This window comes from Embiotoca jacksoni, unplaced genomic scaffold (assembly GCF_022577435.1).
Source record: "Embiotoca jacksoni isolate LCO1_2020_lvr unplaced genomic scaffold, fEmbJac1.0.p SCAF_18, whole genome shotgun sequence".
Taxonomy (NCBI): Eukaryota; Metazoa; Chordata; class Actinopteri; family Embiotocidae; genus Embiotoca; species Embiotoca jacksoni.
In genome coordinates this window covers 5,007,909-5,023,950 of record NW_027185318.1, presented here as the reverse complement: position 1 = coordinate 5,023,950, position 16,042 = coordinate 5,007,909, and the positions used below count along the sequence as shown (strand labels likewise).

Here is a 16,042-nt window from a genome sequence, read left to right as displayed (position 1 = left end):
ATGACTGCTTTAGTCTTCGCCAATAAATGCAGCACAATTAGTCATGGCTCCTGGAGACAAACTGTCTTTTGTGTGCAACAAGATCCTGCTGACAGTTAGGGAACAACTGAATTCTTGTTCTTTCCTTCAACAGAACAAATCCCTGACTTGTTTTGTGCCACTGGCAGTAACACACAAAAGAGAGAAAAGTTTGACTCTTGGACAAGCTCTTCACCTCCAGTCAAGTCACGAGTCTCACAGCAAAAAGAGACAGGATACAGGCCTCAATATACCGAACCAAGCCCACCTTTTAAGATGCAGCCAACCTGAGGCTGAATTAGAAGTTCTGTTGAACTAGTAGTTGTTGTGAAGTTGCAAATAATACGAAAATTACCATGTGGATGACAGCAGCCCAAAGACAGCGCACCGATGCACACACTCGCACATCGGACACACAGGAGTGTTAAAGCCTGCAGTGTGGCGCTCTCCTCTCTGAGCTGATCCACAAGTCAGGCTCTCCGGTCAGGCTGGCTATTAATAGCCAAACAATCAGCCATTCCCCACAAGGCAAGCAGCAGCACTGGGCCAGAACCATGCTCACAATATACGTGTGTGTGTGTGTGTGTGTGTGTGTGTGTGTGTGTGTGTGTGTGTGTGTGTGTGTGTGTGTGTGTGTGTGTGTGTGTGTGTGTGTGTGTGTGTCTCTCTTCTCTTCAAACACTGGAATCTGTCCCCAGCAAACACCACAGGGCTGCTTTCGGTTACAAATGTCATCTGTGCCTTCAGAAGGCATCTTGGTGCTCAAATGGTGAAATCATGTCACCACATCGAGGTGTATCGACCTTGAGTCACCTTGACGTTAAGGACTCGGGCCAGGCATGTGTGAACACCACATGTCAGTACAATCAGTAGAGGGAAGAAAAATTCGGTGTATATATATATATATATATAATACAATGTTCCATAAAGAAAAAGTCCAGGGAGAGGCTTGCAAATATTGTTTTTGAGTGCAGACATGTCTCTCTCTAAGGCTCCTTCTTTACTCTTTATTCTTTGACTGTCCTTGTTCATTTCTCTGTGAGCTTTATTGACAACATGTACTCTCATTTGATATGTGCAACTCCCTGCAAAAAGCTGCCAGTTATATATTTCATCCAAGAGTTTTACTGTGTTCATTACAGAGACTGTGAGTAACAGAAAACATTTGACAGAAGCTATTTGCTCTACACTGACACATCTCTTTGTAGCAGGTAAGATTACTGGTGACTGTGATTAAATATATTCCTGCTGCCTGTAGATGCATGTCTCACCCGCAGCCATTTGATTTATGACTTCCTTTAGACAGATACTTTTTCGAAGTACTTCCATAGAAAGTGTTGATATACTTTTAAAAATCAAGACCTACCTTTTTAGTCTGGCCCTAAATTTAATTTGATTTCATTTGACCTGGTTTTACTTCTTAATGGATCTATATTCATATTTCTTTAACTAAAGTGAATGTTATTTTACACAATTCTCTCCAATTTATTATAGCTGCCGAGTTGTGATTCTTGAAAGAACTTGTTGCTTATTACTTGAGGGTCTGACTCCAAAGCCTGATGTTTACAGTCGCTGTTACACGTGTCTAAAATTACTTAAAGATCTGTTGTTGTTTTTTGTGTGAAATGGATGTAGTGTTAAGAGATCATTCCAATGCAGCTAAAAACGCAGCGAGTCAAGAGTCTTGTCTCATATTGTTTCACCCCAGGACAAAAACTGCTGGGCTCCTGCCCGCTCAGCTCACCTGGTTTCATTCAGCTGCTGAGGGACTTACTCATGAGGAACAGCCAGTAATATCTCAGGCCTCCAACCAAACTTTATTGTTGAGATGTTGCCATGTGTGATCAGTCCTGTCGCAATGACGCAGTAAAACTTGATCTGATCTCTTATATCTCCACATGCGAAGGTGGCCTTCGCTTCTTTGATTCGTATGAATGTGAGGGGCTTTGTGGACACAAGGCCTTCCTCCTTATATAAGAAAAAGGAAATCAATCATCTTGGAACATTTTGTCCCCTCACTACGGGATCCCCTCCTGTTGCTCTGTGATCTACAACCAGAGGCAAAGACTCCCGACAAAAATATAAACCGTCATAATGAATACTGAGCCCTCTGAGAACTATTACAGAACTTTCAATTACATTCAAAGGAGCTTGACAAGTTTGACAGAGAAGGTTTTGTCCGGTAAAACAGCTCTGCAACAACTGCCTGTACGTCCCTTTAGGAGAACGACACTAGACCTATTGGACCAATAATATGCAGCACAGTATGCTTTAGTCTTTCAAAAGCCACAATCATTAACAATACAAACACCCTACATCCCTTCGAAAGGCTTAACTCTGCCCTTTTCACCTTTAGGTCAACATTATCAGTGTTACACAAGGCCCTTTGTTTGCTCATTAGTTCAGTGAGGATCCGTGTGAAGTGTTAAATGGACCTAACCAGCCATAAGTCATAAAAAGCAGCACCTACGTTTTACTGGTGTGGTCAGTTAATATGTGCTCATGTACCTAAACCTACAACTCTGTAACAATAGTTTGTAAAAAAAAAAAAAAAAAGGGGGAATTGGCATCGATTCCAGAGAGGAGGCAGAATTACTACCAAGAAAGCTGAAAAAAGACAGAAGACAGTTGCTATGATACGAGCACCGTATATGCAAACGTTCTCAACGGTGTGCTTAGCGTGAGGAAGACAACCGATCTTTCTAAATCACTTCGCACTCTGGCAAGAATCTGCAGCCAAGTCTTCACTACGACAGCAGAGCATTCAGGGTTTATAAAAGACGACAAAAAGACACCAAATAAATGGCTAACCTCACCGTCCCGCTGGACTAAATATGGCACAAAAGGCAGGTTTTTCTGTAAAGTTACAAAAGACTGTAGATGCTAAGCTAATTATAAGCAGGTTAAGTAACTGACAATTGCAGGCTGGGTGAATGTGATTGTTTTACTACTCCAACAATGCTCAGCTATTCCACTACTACAAAACATCAACTTCCCTGATGGCCAGTGGAAGACATTTCATCTGAAGCCATATTACATTTTATGAGTGAAACACACACACAGTTTGTTTGTGGGTGTATGAGCTCGTTCTAAAAATTAAATAGAGAAAGTTTTTGATCTCTTTCTCACTCTCTCTCTTTGACACCTCAGAGAGGAAGTGTGGCAGTCAAACTGAAGAGCAGAGGTGGGAGATTTGGCCCTAAAGGAAAATCACTACATTTCTCGGTGTTTCTGCAGGGTATGAGCCAGATGGATCTCACTAAACTCATGTGCATGTTGTTTTGACAAAAGAAAGAATCAACCTTTTCACAGCAGGGTGCCAACAAGGTCCTGACAAAACACACCCACTCCAGATTTGTCACATAATTTGTTTCAAACCTGAAATGAGTTATTCATGTGTAGAATCGAATCAAGTCTTCACAGAGAGCTCCACAATCCCCCAGCTTGTTCCCATTTCATTGTAATCTAATTTTACTGTGTTTGTGAATGTTGTTTTCTTTGTCTTATACAAACCACTATGAATTGCCTGTGTTAGAACAGAGTTATACAGCTAGACCTGCACTGCCTTGGTTTTTTTTGTGTTTTTTTTGTGGACCGAATATCACTCAAGTTACAGAGAGAACTCGTGTATGTCATTAAATTGGGTGGTATACCACTTTAAGCACAGATTTTACCACCATCTGTAGCAGGAAATCAATGGCAGAAGGTTCTGAGGAGTGAACACTGTGGATCAATTCCACATTTAGTAGCCCAACTTTTCAGATGACAGCGCAACTTGTACTTTAAGAACGATCAATACTCGCATTGACTATCTATTGGAGCGTAGAGCCACTTAGGGGTGAGGTGACTGTGGCTTGGTGAATGTGACAGAGTCCGTCTGTTCTGGTGAAGGTGAATCAGCCGGACGCCCTCACCGACTTATCTCGGGTGAGTTACAAGTGACAGTGCAAAGTCGCACTGATAAATATTCATGTCCTCTCATTTATATTGGATGCAGCCCATTGGACTCCTGTCGAAGAGCGGTGAATAAAGCAGACGTGAACAGCTGCTGCACATAACTGTCAAGAATTTACATGCTTCGGCTTCATGTTGGGGGAGATGCTACCGATCCGACGTGAAACCAAAAGCAAAGGCTGAAACGTGTCAAACTGCAACACACCTTCACACCTACTGAAGTGAGAGCCAAGCTTCTAAGCTGGGGCTTGTTTGAAAGCGTTTACCGTCTACAAATTCATGGTGCTTGGCCTGTAATTTGAAGCTGCTAAAGTGAAAATATGTTCTGAATATGTACTTTGCCATGCAAACATTAAATCGGTGCTCCACACCCGACAGTGTAGGCTTCTTTAGAGCAGAAACCCGATCCGCCCTCATAACAGCGCACCGTTACCAACGGAACTAATGAGTTAGTACAGCCATGTGGACATCCGCTTTTGTGGCCACTTCGAACACTTCAGAGTGAAGAGCAATGACAGCTGCACAGATTTGCCTGCTTATCTATATTTTCTTTTCCTTCACTCTGCTAACATAAAAAAAAGGGGCTTATATGTAGTTTGATTGATGCTTTTAGCAGATTGGCTTTGCAACACCATGACTGCTTTTATTGTTTGTAGGAAATACACCCACGGCAATCATCACCATACTTCAACCCTAACAATGTAGGAGACAAGTACGTGGTAAATACACAGAGCTGAAGAGAAAGGGGAGCCTCCAGGTTCTGCTCCTGAATCAACAAAAGCACTTGTAATGACTAATGGACAAATATCTAGGGTTGCATCAGAGCTTTGACGGAAGAGGCGAGTGAGTCAGACATGGAACGAGAAGACTCAATGGTGGAAATGGTTTCAGACCTTCAGCGTAGGTTTGCATTTGGACGGTAGGGACATCTCTCTACCAGTGTTTCAGCTCATTTGTGTTATCTTTTGAGCATAGCTAAAATCACTGAGGTCCGTACTTCGCTATTTTTGCCAAGGTGTGTATAATAAAAGTCGTGAAATAATTGCCTGAAATAACTCCGCTTTGATGCAGCAAAGATAGTTTACAAGGCCGAGATAACTGACTGTTATACAGTCTGTGATCTGATCACTGGTGTAACTGCTTTACAATTGGTCGAGTGAATGATCTTGTGGTTGACTCAGCATAGCGTTTCCCTAATTATATTAGTGTATAGCCGAGTCTGCCGGAGCCTGATATTGGTCGTAGAAAAGTTTACTATCTGATTGTTTATAGATCAATACTAATGATCCTACATTCAGACATCATCTGACGAAAAGCTCTGTTTCACGGATTCATTTTACTCATCCATGAAAAACTTTTAAAGAAAGTCAAAATGTTTTTCTTTGGATTCAGTTTTCTGCAAAGGGTTGAAATGTTTGTTAAAATGAGGATTCCCCGTCTTCAAATTTTCACCGCAAGACTATCCTGCAAACACGGATCGAGCCTGTGTTGACTTTCTTCACTGACACGGCTTTGGGATGGGAAGAGATGCATGCAGGACAAGAAGAGGAGACCGGAGATGAGAGAGGAAGAGGATGGGATTAGCCTCATGGAGAGGGAGACGACTCAGAGAGACCACACAAGCAGAGAAATACTGGAGAAGACCAGACAGGAAGAGAGATGACGTCAGTCGAAGAGACATTTCTATAGTTTGATAGTAGTTCACATTCCAATTAAAAAGTTGGTGGAATGATTAAAGAGGCTGTTAAATTTTCTGATATTTGGAATATTCAAAGTGTCAAGCATTGCATTGAGTTGCGGAGACTGAAACAGAGGCTGGCCCGGATGTGACGCATTGATGACTTTGGCGATGATCAAATAATGATAAAATATTACGAAAATTCAAAGAGCCACAAGAGGAGAAGTTATCAGTCTAACCTAAAGCAAAGTCATCTCCTCTGATAATATGTATATTAAATATTATCAGATCAATAGAGAATTTATCATCATCCAAAATCAAGTATTACACAATGCTGTTTGTGCTGGATAAACTTAAGCAGTGACCTTCATACTCAGTTCCTCCACTTCTCTGGATTATATTTTACCATTACAAACAGCCAAGCGTCATTAAACATATAATCATAAAGTCTAGCCAGCTTCATGAATTCCTGCCTGTTTGTTCCCATCGCTGTTTTGCCTGTTATCAACCAACCAGTCATGTTAGCACCGCAGTCAAGCCTCCTCATGTTCCCCAGGAGGAATCACACCTGCTCGCCTAGTTGATTATGCACCATAATAGTGGCAGCAGCCAGTAGCACTCCATTATGGAGAGCTGAGGGAAGGAAATCAATTGAAGGGATAACGCTCTCAAGAGGGCAGCCAATTAAAGACAAAGAGAGGGTAAGGAAAGAGGTCTTAAAAGAAGGACTGGAAGTCCCAAGCCGGAGGCTTTGGGGACTCGGCCGGTGGCAGGAGACCTTACAAGAAAGTCAGCTTGAGAGTCTTCAGGCACAGCTCACCGAAAACCCAGCCATCACCGCAAAAATACACAGAAAGAAGCAAATGTTAGCATGAGGGCTGGTGAGAATAACACACAAGAAGATATTATAAATTTGAGGGACACATGACTACTCTAGTCTGCTTTCAAACCTCAGTTCAACCGATTTTGACCAATCCCTTATCCAATATTCAGTGGCTAAGAAAGAAAGCTGGAAATCCAACCCTTGGCACTGTGGGCTCAGTCAGAGGCCTACAGTACAAAAGCCTGGTAGGAAATTCAGCAGCAACAACAAAAGGAGGTTTGTCACTGTGACAATAGACATGGACGTTGACTGTGACAAACTGCGATCCAATATGTTGCATAAACAGAAGACTGATTGTACAGCTGGGGCCTTTTGTGAGTACAGGACACACAACAGCACCAATACTGCTCTCTGAGGCGCTGCCTAAACATCAGCCTCTTTACATCAGACACCGAAGTGGCCGATGGGCTGTAGCTGCACAGGCTACAGTGTGAACACTTTGCTAACATGAAACAGCAAAAAGGTGGGGAACTTGTGTTTTCGTTGCCATTAAACCAATCCACAAAAGAGAGAAACGTGTCAGCCGTCAGACGTCGTGTCTCTGTATTAATTATGGGATCATTTTTAGATGGACGCTAGAAAATGAATCAGAAGTAACTAATTTAGTACACGACACTATTATTGACTTTGTATTTCAGGAGAGAAGTTGAATGGGGGCCCATTAGAGCCAGCCTCGGGTGGCCCTCAGTGGTATTGCACTTTGGCACTTCCACATAGGCTTCACTTTTCAGACCCGGACGCTACTTCCACTTTACGATCCAGTCTACGGTGACAGCAGGTTTATGTGCAAATAATCTACCAAGCACAACACTGTGCAAATGGAAATTTCCACACCGTCACGCTCCTCAGAGGCATCCTGCAGACCTGCACAGGTGCAAACAGCAGTGACATCAGACCTCCGAAAGCAAGCACAAGTAACCTTTATAAAGCGAAGTCGCATTGAAACAAAGCGTCTGATGTGAAAACAACACGCTGACAGAAGAACATCAGTGACGCAAAACATAACCGCCCTTTAGTTTTAATCTGTATGAAACCCAAACAGTGGGACCAGTAACACTCTATGTTAGTATGGAAGACAATCAAGAGCTGCACAAGTTGGCAAGGTTCATTGTATATATGTGGACGAGCAAGAAGAGAGATGCAGCAGGACTCCAGCTGCTGCATATTGAAACAGCTGCAGCAGTGGAAGGAGCTTCACAGCTGAAGCTACAATCTGGTGAGTTCTGAAAGTCGCTTCTCAGAGGAAATCAGAGAGCAAGCGTCACCAAAAGGATTAAATAACTGAAATTTAGAAGGTAATAAGGTATTTTCCGGCATGGAGACGTACAAACGGATCGTATGATTCCTTCCACGTTTTGTTTTTCTGTCACCAAGCTAGACGAAGCACATATAGATCCCACCGTGACTTGACGATGGCGGCAAGGCAGTTGGGAGGTTGTGTGAAATGGTTTCTAAATTTTTTTTTATCTGAAACGGTATATTGTGCCATGTGATGCCGCGACTGGACCCGCAAACGGTCACCAAAAGAGATCGGACCCGATTCATTTAACCGCTACCCCTGAAAACTTTAGCTGATCAGCAAGGCAGCTCTTCTGTGCTCGTGCGAATGCTTAATATCCAGAGCTACAGGGAGTCAGAAAGAGCAGTGCACTACATCTGTAGTTAAAAAACAGCAGCGCAAGTCTGTAAGTGTGCGACGCGGTGATCTAAAGCAGAACTTGTCTTAAACATCTTTTCTTGTTTCGAGACCTTCTTCCTGACAGAACTGCCGGCTTGGAATCGGGACGCAAGAAGTTTGAAGCAAAAGCTGAACAGGTGGATAATTGAACTCGATGCCAGATGAGGTAGCGGTAAAATGTCGAGGCTTTTCTTAATGAACACTGTCAGGTCACTGCCTTCATGACGAAGAGCATCATTTCATAACTGCATATTGGCTTCACTCTACAAGACATACAACAAGCAATCTGGGGCAGACACTGCTTGAGATCAAGACGTGTAATTGTGAGCATAAAATAAAACACATTTTTCATATCAGAAGTCTCTGAGTGGGTGAACAGTGTTTGTGTGGGCATACAAAAAAAAAAAAAAAATGCAGTAGGAGGTCTTATTCAAAGTAGTATCTGCATGTTGCTGACAGAGGCTGTGTGTGATAAAGGGAGAGAACGGGAGAAAAGTTTGTCAGTGCAGATTTCACAGCTCCCGTTACAGCTCGGACACCGGCCAGCGAAGATCCACGTCTCTCCTATGCCATACATACAGTCCGGGTGAGGCGCCGCGCTACAACAGCCTCCATGAAACCATCATCGATGTCCGCACGGCTCGTACTGTATCCGAGCGTCCGTTATTGATCTCCGTGTTGTTGACAGCGGCCCTGGCACGATAAAGCACCTAGTTGGCAGGAGGCTAACAAACAAGTGTGACACCTGTCCGGCAAAGCAGCATGAGCCACAGTAGTCCATGATTGTCTGTCCTATTTGTGCAATGTTGTTCTCCCTCACTCGGCCAGTGGTCATTCCGATACGGAGAGACAACCGAGTCAAGCCCGAGGCGCCCAACTCCCCGCAGTCACCACCAATATTTCAATAAACAAATACATGCACAACCAGGGTTGCTGCTCATTTCCTGCTTCGCAATGTCTGGACTTCCCCCGACTACACCAATGCGAGGCAAAGGGCCTGGAAAAGGCACCAAAGTATTCAATGACTGCCGTCCCAGTGTCAGGCTAATGATCAGTATTGGCAATGTAGCTCATTAAATGGAGTAATTTTTCCAATGCAAAACTGTAAGCTTACTAAATATTGCAAATTGAGGGGTCACACTTGTTACTCATTTCTCCTCTAAAAAGGGAAACGTTGGTATTTTTCAACTTGTTGCTTAGACACCGAGTCTAAGCAACAAATGGGGACGATCGGTTAGAAAACTGGTTTGGTTCAGCTGCAAAATGGGCTGTAATGTCTCTCTGTCCTCACCTTGCATTTGTCTACCAGTTTTAACGTTTCCTCCACACTGATAATTTTAATGTGACGTCTTATTTTATTCACTGTAATTGCTAAGTGTATTGGGACCATGTTCCACGGCAAGTTTGCACTGTAAATAAAATTGAAATTAGTCCTTCGGGGCAATCGCATCCCGTCAACGCACGTCCGCTCAAAGTGCTTATTTTTTGCCACCGACAGGCTGCGATTCTTAATATAATTGTGTGACAACATCAGCTAAAGTATCGGCACACGCAAAAGCACAACGGCACCATTCGACGTTCAAAATATCAACTGCGTTCAGCCAACAACATAACGTCCACTCTGTCCACAGCAGCTCTCGCCACTCCATTTTTCTTTAGGACACAGGGCAGGATTCAAAAACTACTGTCCACATTTGTCCCCGAGACCTGAGCTTCAAGTCAATGCTCGCAATGCAGCATTCCCGGTGCCACATGGAGGATTAAAGATGGTTAGATATGGGTTATTGTTTGAACCACAACAAGACAAATAGTTAAACATCAGTCATATGATGATGGCTTGGTAGCTGCGCGCACGGTCTGCTGATGGAGAAGCAGAGATCACGTGAACACACGTTTACAAATTATACAGTGTACCATTTGGAAATGTGAAACTTGAGATTATCTAACACACACACACACACACACACACACACACACACACACACACACACACACCAGTGAGTGTATGAGAGTTAACTACTATGTTAAAACAACTAGTTTAGGGAGTCATGGAGCTCCCCCTTTTTTTTTTTTTTTTTTAATATGACTTCAAATGTGAAACCTTTACAAGAGATTAAATGAGCAAACGTCCTCCCAGACACAACCTGGTTATCTCAGATGTGTTCAACACAAAGTCAGGAAAATGCTTGGCATGAGAAGGAAATCAGTTCATCTGTCGGTGACCCTGTGCTGAGATAAGAACAAGAGATTGTGCCGCCGATGGCAACAGAAGCATAGGGGGGGTGGGGAGGATATCGGTTGAAGGCTGTTTGGGCTTCACACCAGAAACAGGACCTGTAACCACAAGGGCTGAAACAGGGAAGGTATTTATTTGCCTCTGAGTGACATCTCCACATGTAGAAACAGTGATGTCACAGAGTAGTTGCAGGGAAGCACTGTGATTAGCATGGGATGCTTCCAGCTTTCCCTCAGACAGGCCACAGTGGTCAGATGATGGCAGGGAAGAGAAGAAACGGGTGGTGTTGTTTTTTTTTTTTCATCTCTGGACTCTGAGTCACTGATGTCTGACATGCCAGGACGGATTCTCTAAGAACAAACCACAGGCTGTTTCTGGAGCCTCGAAGCTGCCATTATGGAAACAGACTTCATGTAGACGCATGCCACTGTTGTTAAATGTTATATATATATACACACATATATATTGTAATGAAATTCACTTCCGAAAACTATTACCACCTCATGTAATCCTGTAATCCCAGTCAGACAAGCCACACCTATAGCCGGTTCCTCAACCCGACCATTCCCACGGTGCTTCACTAACAGGGGTGAGATGTCCACTCTCATTAGCAGCGATGACTAGTATTACAACATGTTTCTGGACTGGACCGGGTTCAGGTTCGCAGATGTATAAAAAAAACAAAAAAACAACACATGAGCTGGGATTCCTAGAGTAAATAAAACCTTACCTCATCGTAACATGAATGCCTTTCTCCCCACTAAATAGTACAGGACCACTGAAGCATGCCAAAGTCTGATTTAATCACAATTAGATATTCGATCCATCCATTTTACAGCTCAGGTTGGGGTTGTTGTTTTGTTTGGGGTTTTTTTGCACTATAAAAGCCAAGATTTTCTCGGTTTCTTAGCATTTGTAAATAAAAACGTCATCACAGGTTGATTAATCTAGGGTTGAATATTTAAAGGTGTTTGAGGATTTTTTTTTTTTTTTTTTTTTTTCAGTGGCGACCCGATGAAAGGCAGATCAAAGAATCTCTGAGAGTCCTCGGACCCCAGTTTGGAAACCACTGGATTAGGTTGCGGGCATCGAAAGGAGCAGACAAAAGGGCATTTAGCTCCTGTGTAGATTGACATGGGAGGAGGGACGTCGGTGATGTTGAACCACCAACAGTGATTTTCGTTTTCAGTAAATCCGCAATATACAAAAGGCTAAGCTAACGTTTGGGAAGAATGGCGGTGCGCATCATCAAGCCTCTGCAAACGTTAGATCCACAGATGCCCGCATGCTTACAACGACAAAACATATGGTTTTTCAACTCGGCGGGTCCGCGAATCGATATTTTCCTCCATCCAACACATACCTGGTCGACAGGGAGATTGATAATTTCGCTGATTGGCTGCAACAGAGTGGATCCAGTGCATGATGCTGTCGTTTGGGTAGCCATGCTTGGACGATGTACAAAAAAAAAAAAAAAAAAAATCCTTTCACTCTCTCTTTCTCTTTCTCTTTCTCTTCCTCCCCCCCCTCCCCAGGCTTCACTTCACTCCCCTCGGGCTGCTGTTGATGATCAAATACTCTGCCTCCCCGTCCGCCGCCACCTTCCGCCGCCGCCGCTGCTGCTGCTGTTGTTGCGACGAGCTGGACTCTTGTCATCCACAGCGCACACATCCAGCAAAGAGTGCACAACCAGGGCGAGAGCGTTTCTGCTCCGCTGCTCTCTTCCGTCTGACGTCCCGTTAGGAGCACGCGACTTTTTATTTATTTATTTTTTATTTTTTTATATATATATATAACTATTTAGCTACGCGTTTATTTTAAGGTATTTAAGTTGTATTTAAATTGCGCTCTTTTTTTTTTTTTTTTTTTTTTTAAAGGTAACGTTTTATGCGTAAAACGTGCAACAAATATCGGTTGAAGTTGGCGACGAAGAACTGAAAAGGCGCTCCCGTTGCGAGCATATGCGTGGTTTAAAAAAAAACATGAATATCCCTCTGGCCAATTTTTACATGACAAGAGAAATGATTGTGACTGCTCGTTCAATTTGTACTACGAACGAGGCAATGGTTGCTATTTTTTTTTATTTATTTTTTTTTTTTTTTGGTAATAATAGGGTTTGAATGATCTTGACTACCGAGGGCCTTTGACGACAAAAAAAAAAATGTGGAAGTCTGGGTGGAGAGATGGCAGCCCAGCCCTCCGTAATAACCATCGCTTTTTGACCCAATGTATGGAGAAAATGAAATCCATTAAACGACCTCACTGTTGTTAATGGATTCTGCGTTACGATTCACAGTCTTCAGGGCAAATTAAATTTGATCTGGACAATGGAGCTCGCACCCCTCTGACGTTTATAGCATTCCACACGTTAAAAAAAAAAAGGGGGGACGGGGAGGGGAGATGGGATGGGATGGGGTGAGGGGGGGGGGGAGTGACGTAAGAGGGACATTTGGTCGGATTCATTTGAACGGCAAGGCCTGCATGCATCTGCACGAGCTGGCTGCACTAGTCCTTTTATAGCTGCATTTAAAAAAAAAAAAAAAAAGAATATCAACATCACTTTGTAAATAGTGACCAAATGTGTTGAATTATAACTATATTCACATGACTGTAGAATATCTTGTACTTCAAACAGAGACCGATACGATGAACTGACGACAGAGACACAAAACAACTGAAAGAAACACAAAATGAACACAGACAGACGCGGATTGAATAAAATGAGACACGTAACAACCATAAAAAGATACATAACGACCTCACAGAGATACCAAATGGTTTTAAAATGAGACACACACAAAAATGTCCAAAATGGGAAAAACTTGATGTGCACAATAAGATGGGAAATAATTCAAAACATTTACAAAATGCACAGTCGGGAACACAAAACAACCGGAAATCACGTCTGTGTGACTTAAAGTCCGGGTGTCTCGGTCGTCTGGGGGACAAGTGGGAGGCCTTTCACGTGCCTGTGCCCCGGGACCCGAGGTTTCTTAATATAGTCCATAGATTTATGCTGTATTTATAAATATACTTATATATATTTGTTCCTGAGCAAGGTATGAAAAGGAAGCCTCTGCGGTCATAGGACAGCATGAGTGCTGCAGTTTGTGTATGAACATTTTACTATTGTGATCAATCAGAGCTACTGGTTGTTTGAATTGTTATGCAATAGCCTGAGGAAGTTACACTTCCAGCTGCCTTTTGTTCTTCACTGTCTATCAGCACCATCTAGTGGTTTACAGACATTTTTCCACGACCCCTAAAAATATAATGTATTTGCCGCCCCCCCCCCCCCCCCAAAAAAAAAAAAAAAAACATGAAGGAAATATGTCCCTAATATAAAGGTTCCAAATAATTCATATACATTTTCTCTAAAGATCTCATTATATTTCATTTTTGAATTATTTTTCTTTGTGTTACTGAAATAATCCAGGTATGCTTTGCTTTAAGCAGTAAATCTGGTATTTGCACTTGGTCACAGAAGCCGATAGAGGGCAGCCCTTTCACACCGAGTTCATTCACTGAGTTCCTGCATATTGTAGCAAAGCAGCATGAAACCAATAATACGGTTTATGAAATAAGACAGGGAGATTTACATGTTTTACACATTTACACATTTACACATTTACATGGCGTGCCTTTCATCAAGAGGATCAACTTTATACAGGAATAACAATATAGAAATGCCATCATAACACTGGTACAAGGAAACTTTGTCAGGAGACATTTTCATTGCAAATTCAATGAGGACTTTACATTAAAAAAAAAAAACGAACACAATACGGATGTATTTTTCCTGGTAGTCCTGAATGTTGCCAAACCTTTAAAACCCATCAGATTCATATTAATTCTTGTCATGAAGAGGATCAATTCAGTTTTTTGGGACACAAAGTACGCAGGGCTGCTAACTTGAGTCCCAAAGTGCCATTTCAGCAAACACAGGCTGAAGTGTTAAAAACCATTCTCTGATCTTTCGCTCCATGCTACCTGAGAATAAATGACCTCTTCACACAGAAGGCCCAATAAATTACTGCAGAGGAAAGGAGAGGAGGACAAGCGAAAAATAAAGGGAGGATGAAAAATGAAGAACAGATGCAGTGAAGCAATAAACGGTAAAGACCTTCAGGTACACAGGTCCCAGTTATTACACGTCAGCCCTTCCTTGCTTCTTAGCAGTGGGAGGAGGAGGAGGGGAGATGGAGTGGGGAAACGGAGCTCCACCGCAGAACACGAGAGAAAATAACTGGATCATCAAATGAGTCTTAGTGAGGCTTCTCACTGAGAAACTCAAGCTACTGGAAAGGGATACTGTGAAAATGACCTAAAGCACTGAATGTGCACTGAAATACATTAAATTATTAGTTTGATTGTTATGTAAATGTGTGTTTAATAAGCATGAACAGACACTGACCATATCGCAAGTTTTTTTTTAGGCAGGCAAAAAGAGTGAAGACATACAGCCGGACTGGATTTAAAGCATCACATTTTATTAGAGGTTTTTTTTTTTCCTGCAGAGAGGAGTGGAAATATAAAGGTTGGATTTATATAAGTTTTTCTTCTTCGGCGGTTTGTGAATATGTTAAAAACCCATTTTGTATATGAGTCTAATATAAATACTGGCAGCTCGGACAGAAAAATCCCCTCAATAATCCTAAACCAGGCAGCACAAAAGTGTAAACTCACCTGCTTATGCAGGGTTATTAAATTTTTATTTCACATTGAAGTTTGTGTGTCTTGCAGGAGTGCCTTTGTTTCAGAGCCTCATGTTTTCTCTCTGGCTTTAATACACCTTGTTTCCTGCATGCATTTTTAGTGCTTCCAGTCCCAGTGGTGAAGGAACTCTGTTGTGCATCTCACCAACACCCTGCATTCATTCCATCTTTTGTTTTGGGTTTTAAAGACCTTGGGATGAACCCATTTGCATTTTACAGTTTCTGTGAACCTGATTTTGAATCTCAGTCACGTTGATAAGTGGAAGGATGACTCTGCGCATTTCGTCTTTCAGTCGAGATGGGTCAGTTTCAATTATTTAACAATCACTTGTGTATTACAAGTTGTTGTTTTTTTTGAGGTTGCACATATCGGATACAAAATGATCCCATCAAATGTTAAGGAAAAGCTGGATGGGCAAAATTTACACAAGATTGCATCTGAGAGCAGAGATATAAGTGTAGTTAGTATAAAGATAAATTATCTCCTCCTAGTAAATAATTGTCAATAAAACACTTCATTCACTGAGGAGCATTTTAAACTCAATGACATAAATGCTGTACTTCTTGTATTGTATTTATTTATGCCAAGGACATGACATGCTTTCTCTCTTGCTGGATTGACATCACTACACGGTGATCTCCTGAAGCACTCACCAGGCACTTCATGTACAGCTCTTACATAATCACCATTAATCATTCATAACAACACAAAGAGCAAGTGAAATGACATTGAGACGGGCGGACAGCTAGACAGACAGAGATCCATTGCAGTCACGTCACTCCGCTCAACTGCGTTTTTTTGTTCCTCCTCAATGATGTCCAATTAAACGCACCATCAGGAAGAAAGACACAGTTCGTTAAGTTGACATCATCATGGCAA

General features: G+C 42.3%; 1 protein-coding gene across 1 annotated transcript in view; it reads right to left on the bottom strand.

Moving 5' to 3' along the window:
* The window catches only part of mboat2a (membrane bound O-acyltransferase domain containing 2a), a 40,754-nt gene extending 28,660 nt beyond the window's left edge, over positions 1-12,094 (bottom strand). The window contains exon 1 of the mRNA XM_069152315.1: positions 11,811-12,094. Within this exon, the coding sequence (XP_069008416.1) occupies positions 11,811-11,894 (84 nt within the window). The 5' untranslated portion in view covers positions 11,895-12,094. The remainder of the gene's footprint in view (positions 1-11,810) is intronic.
* Positions 12,095-16,042: the final 3,948 nt, after the last annotated feature.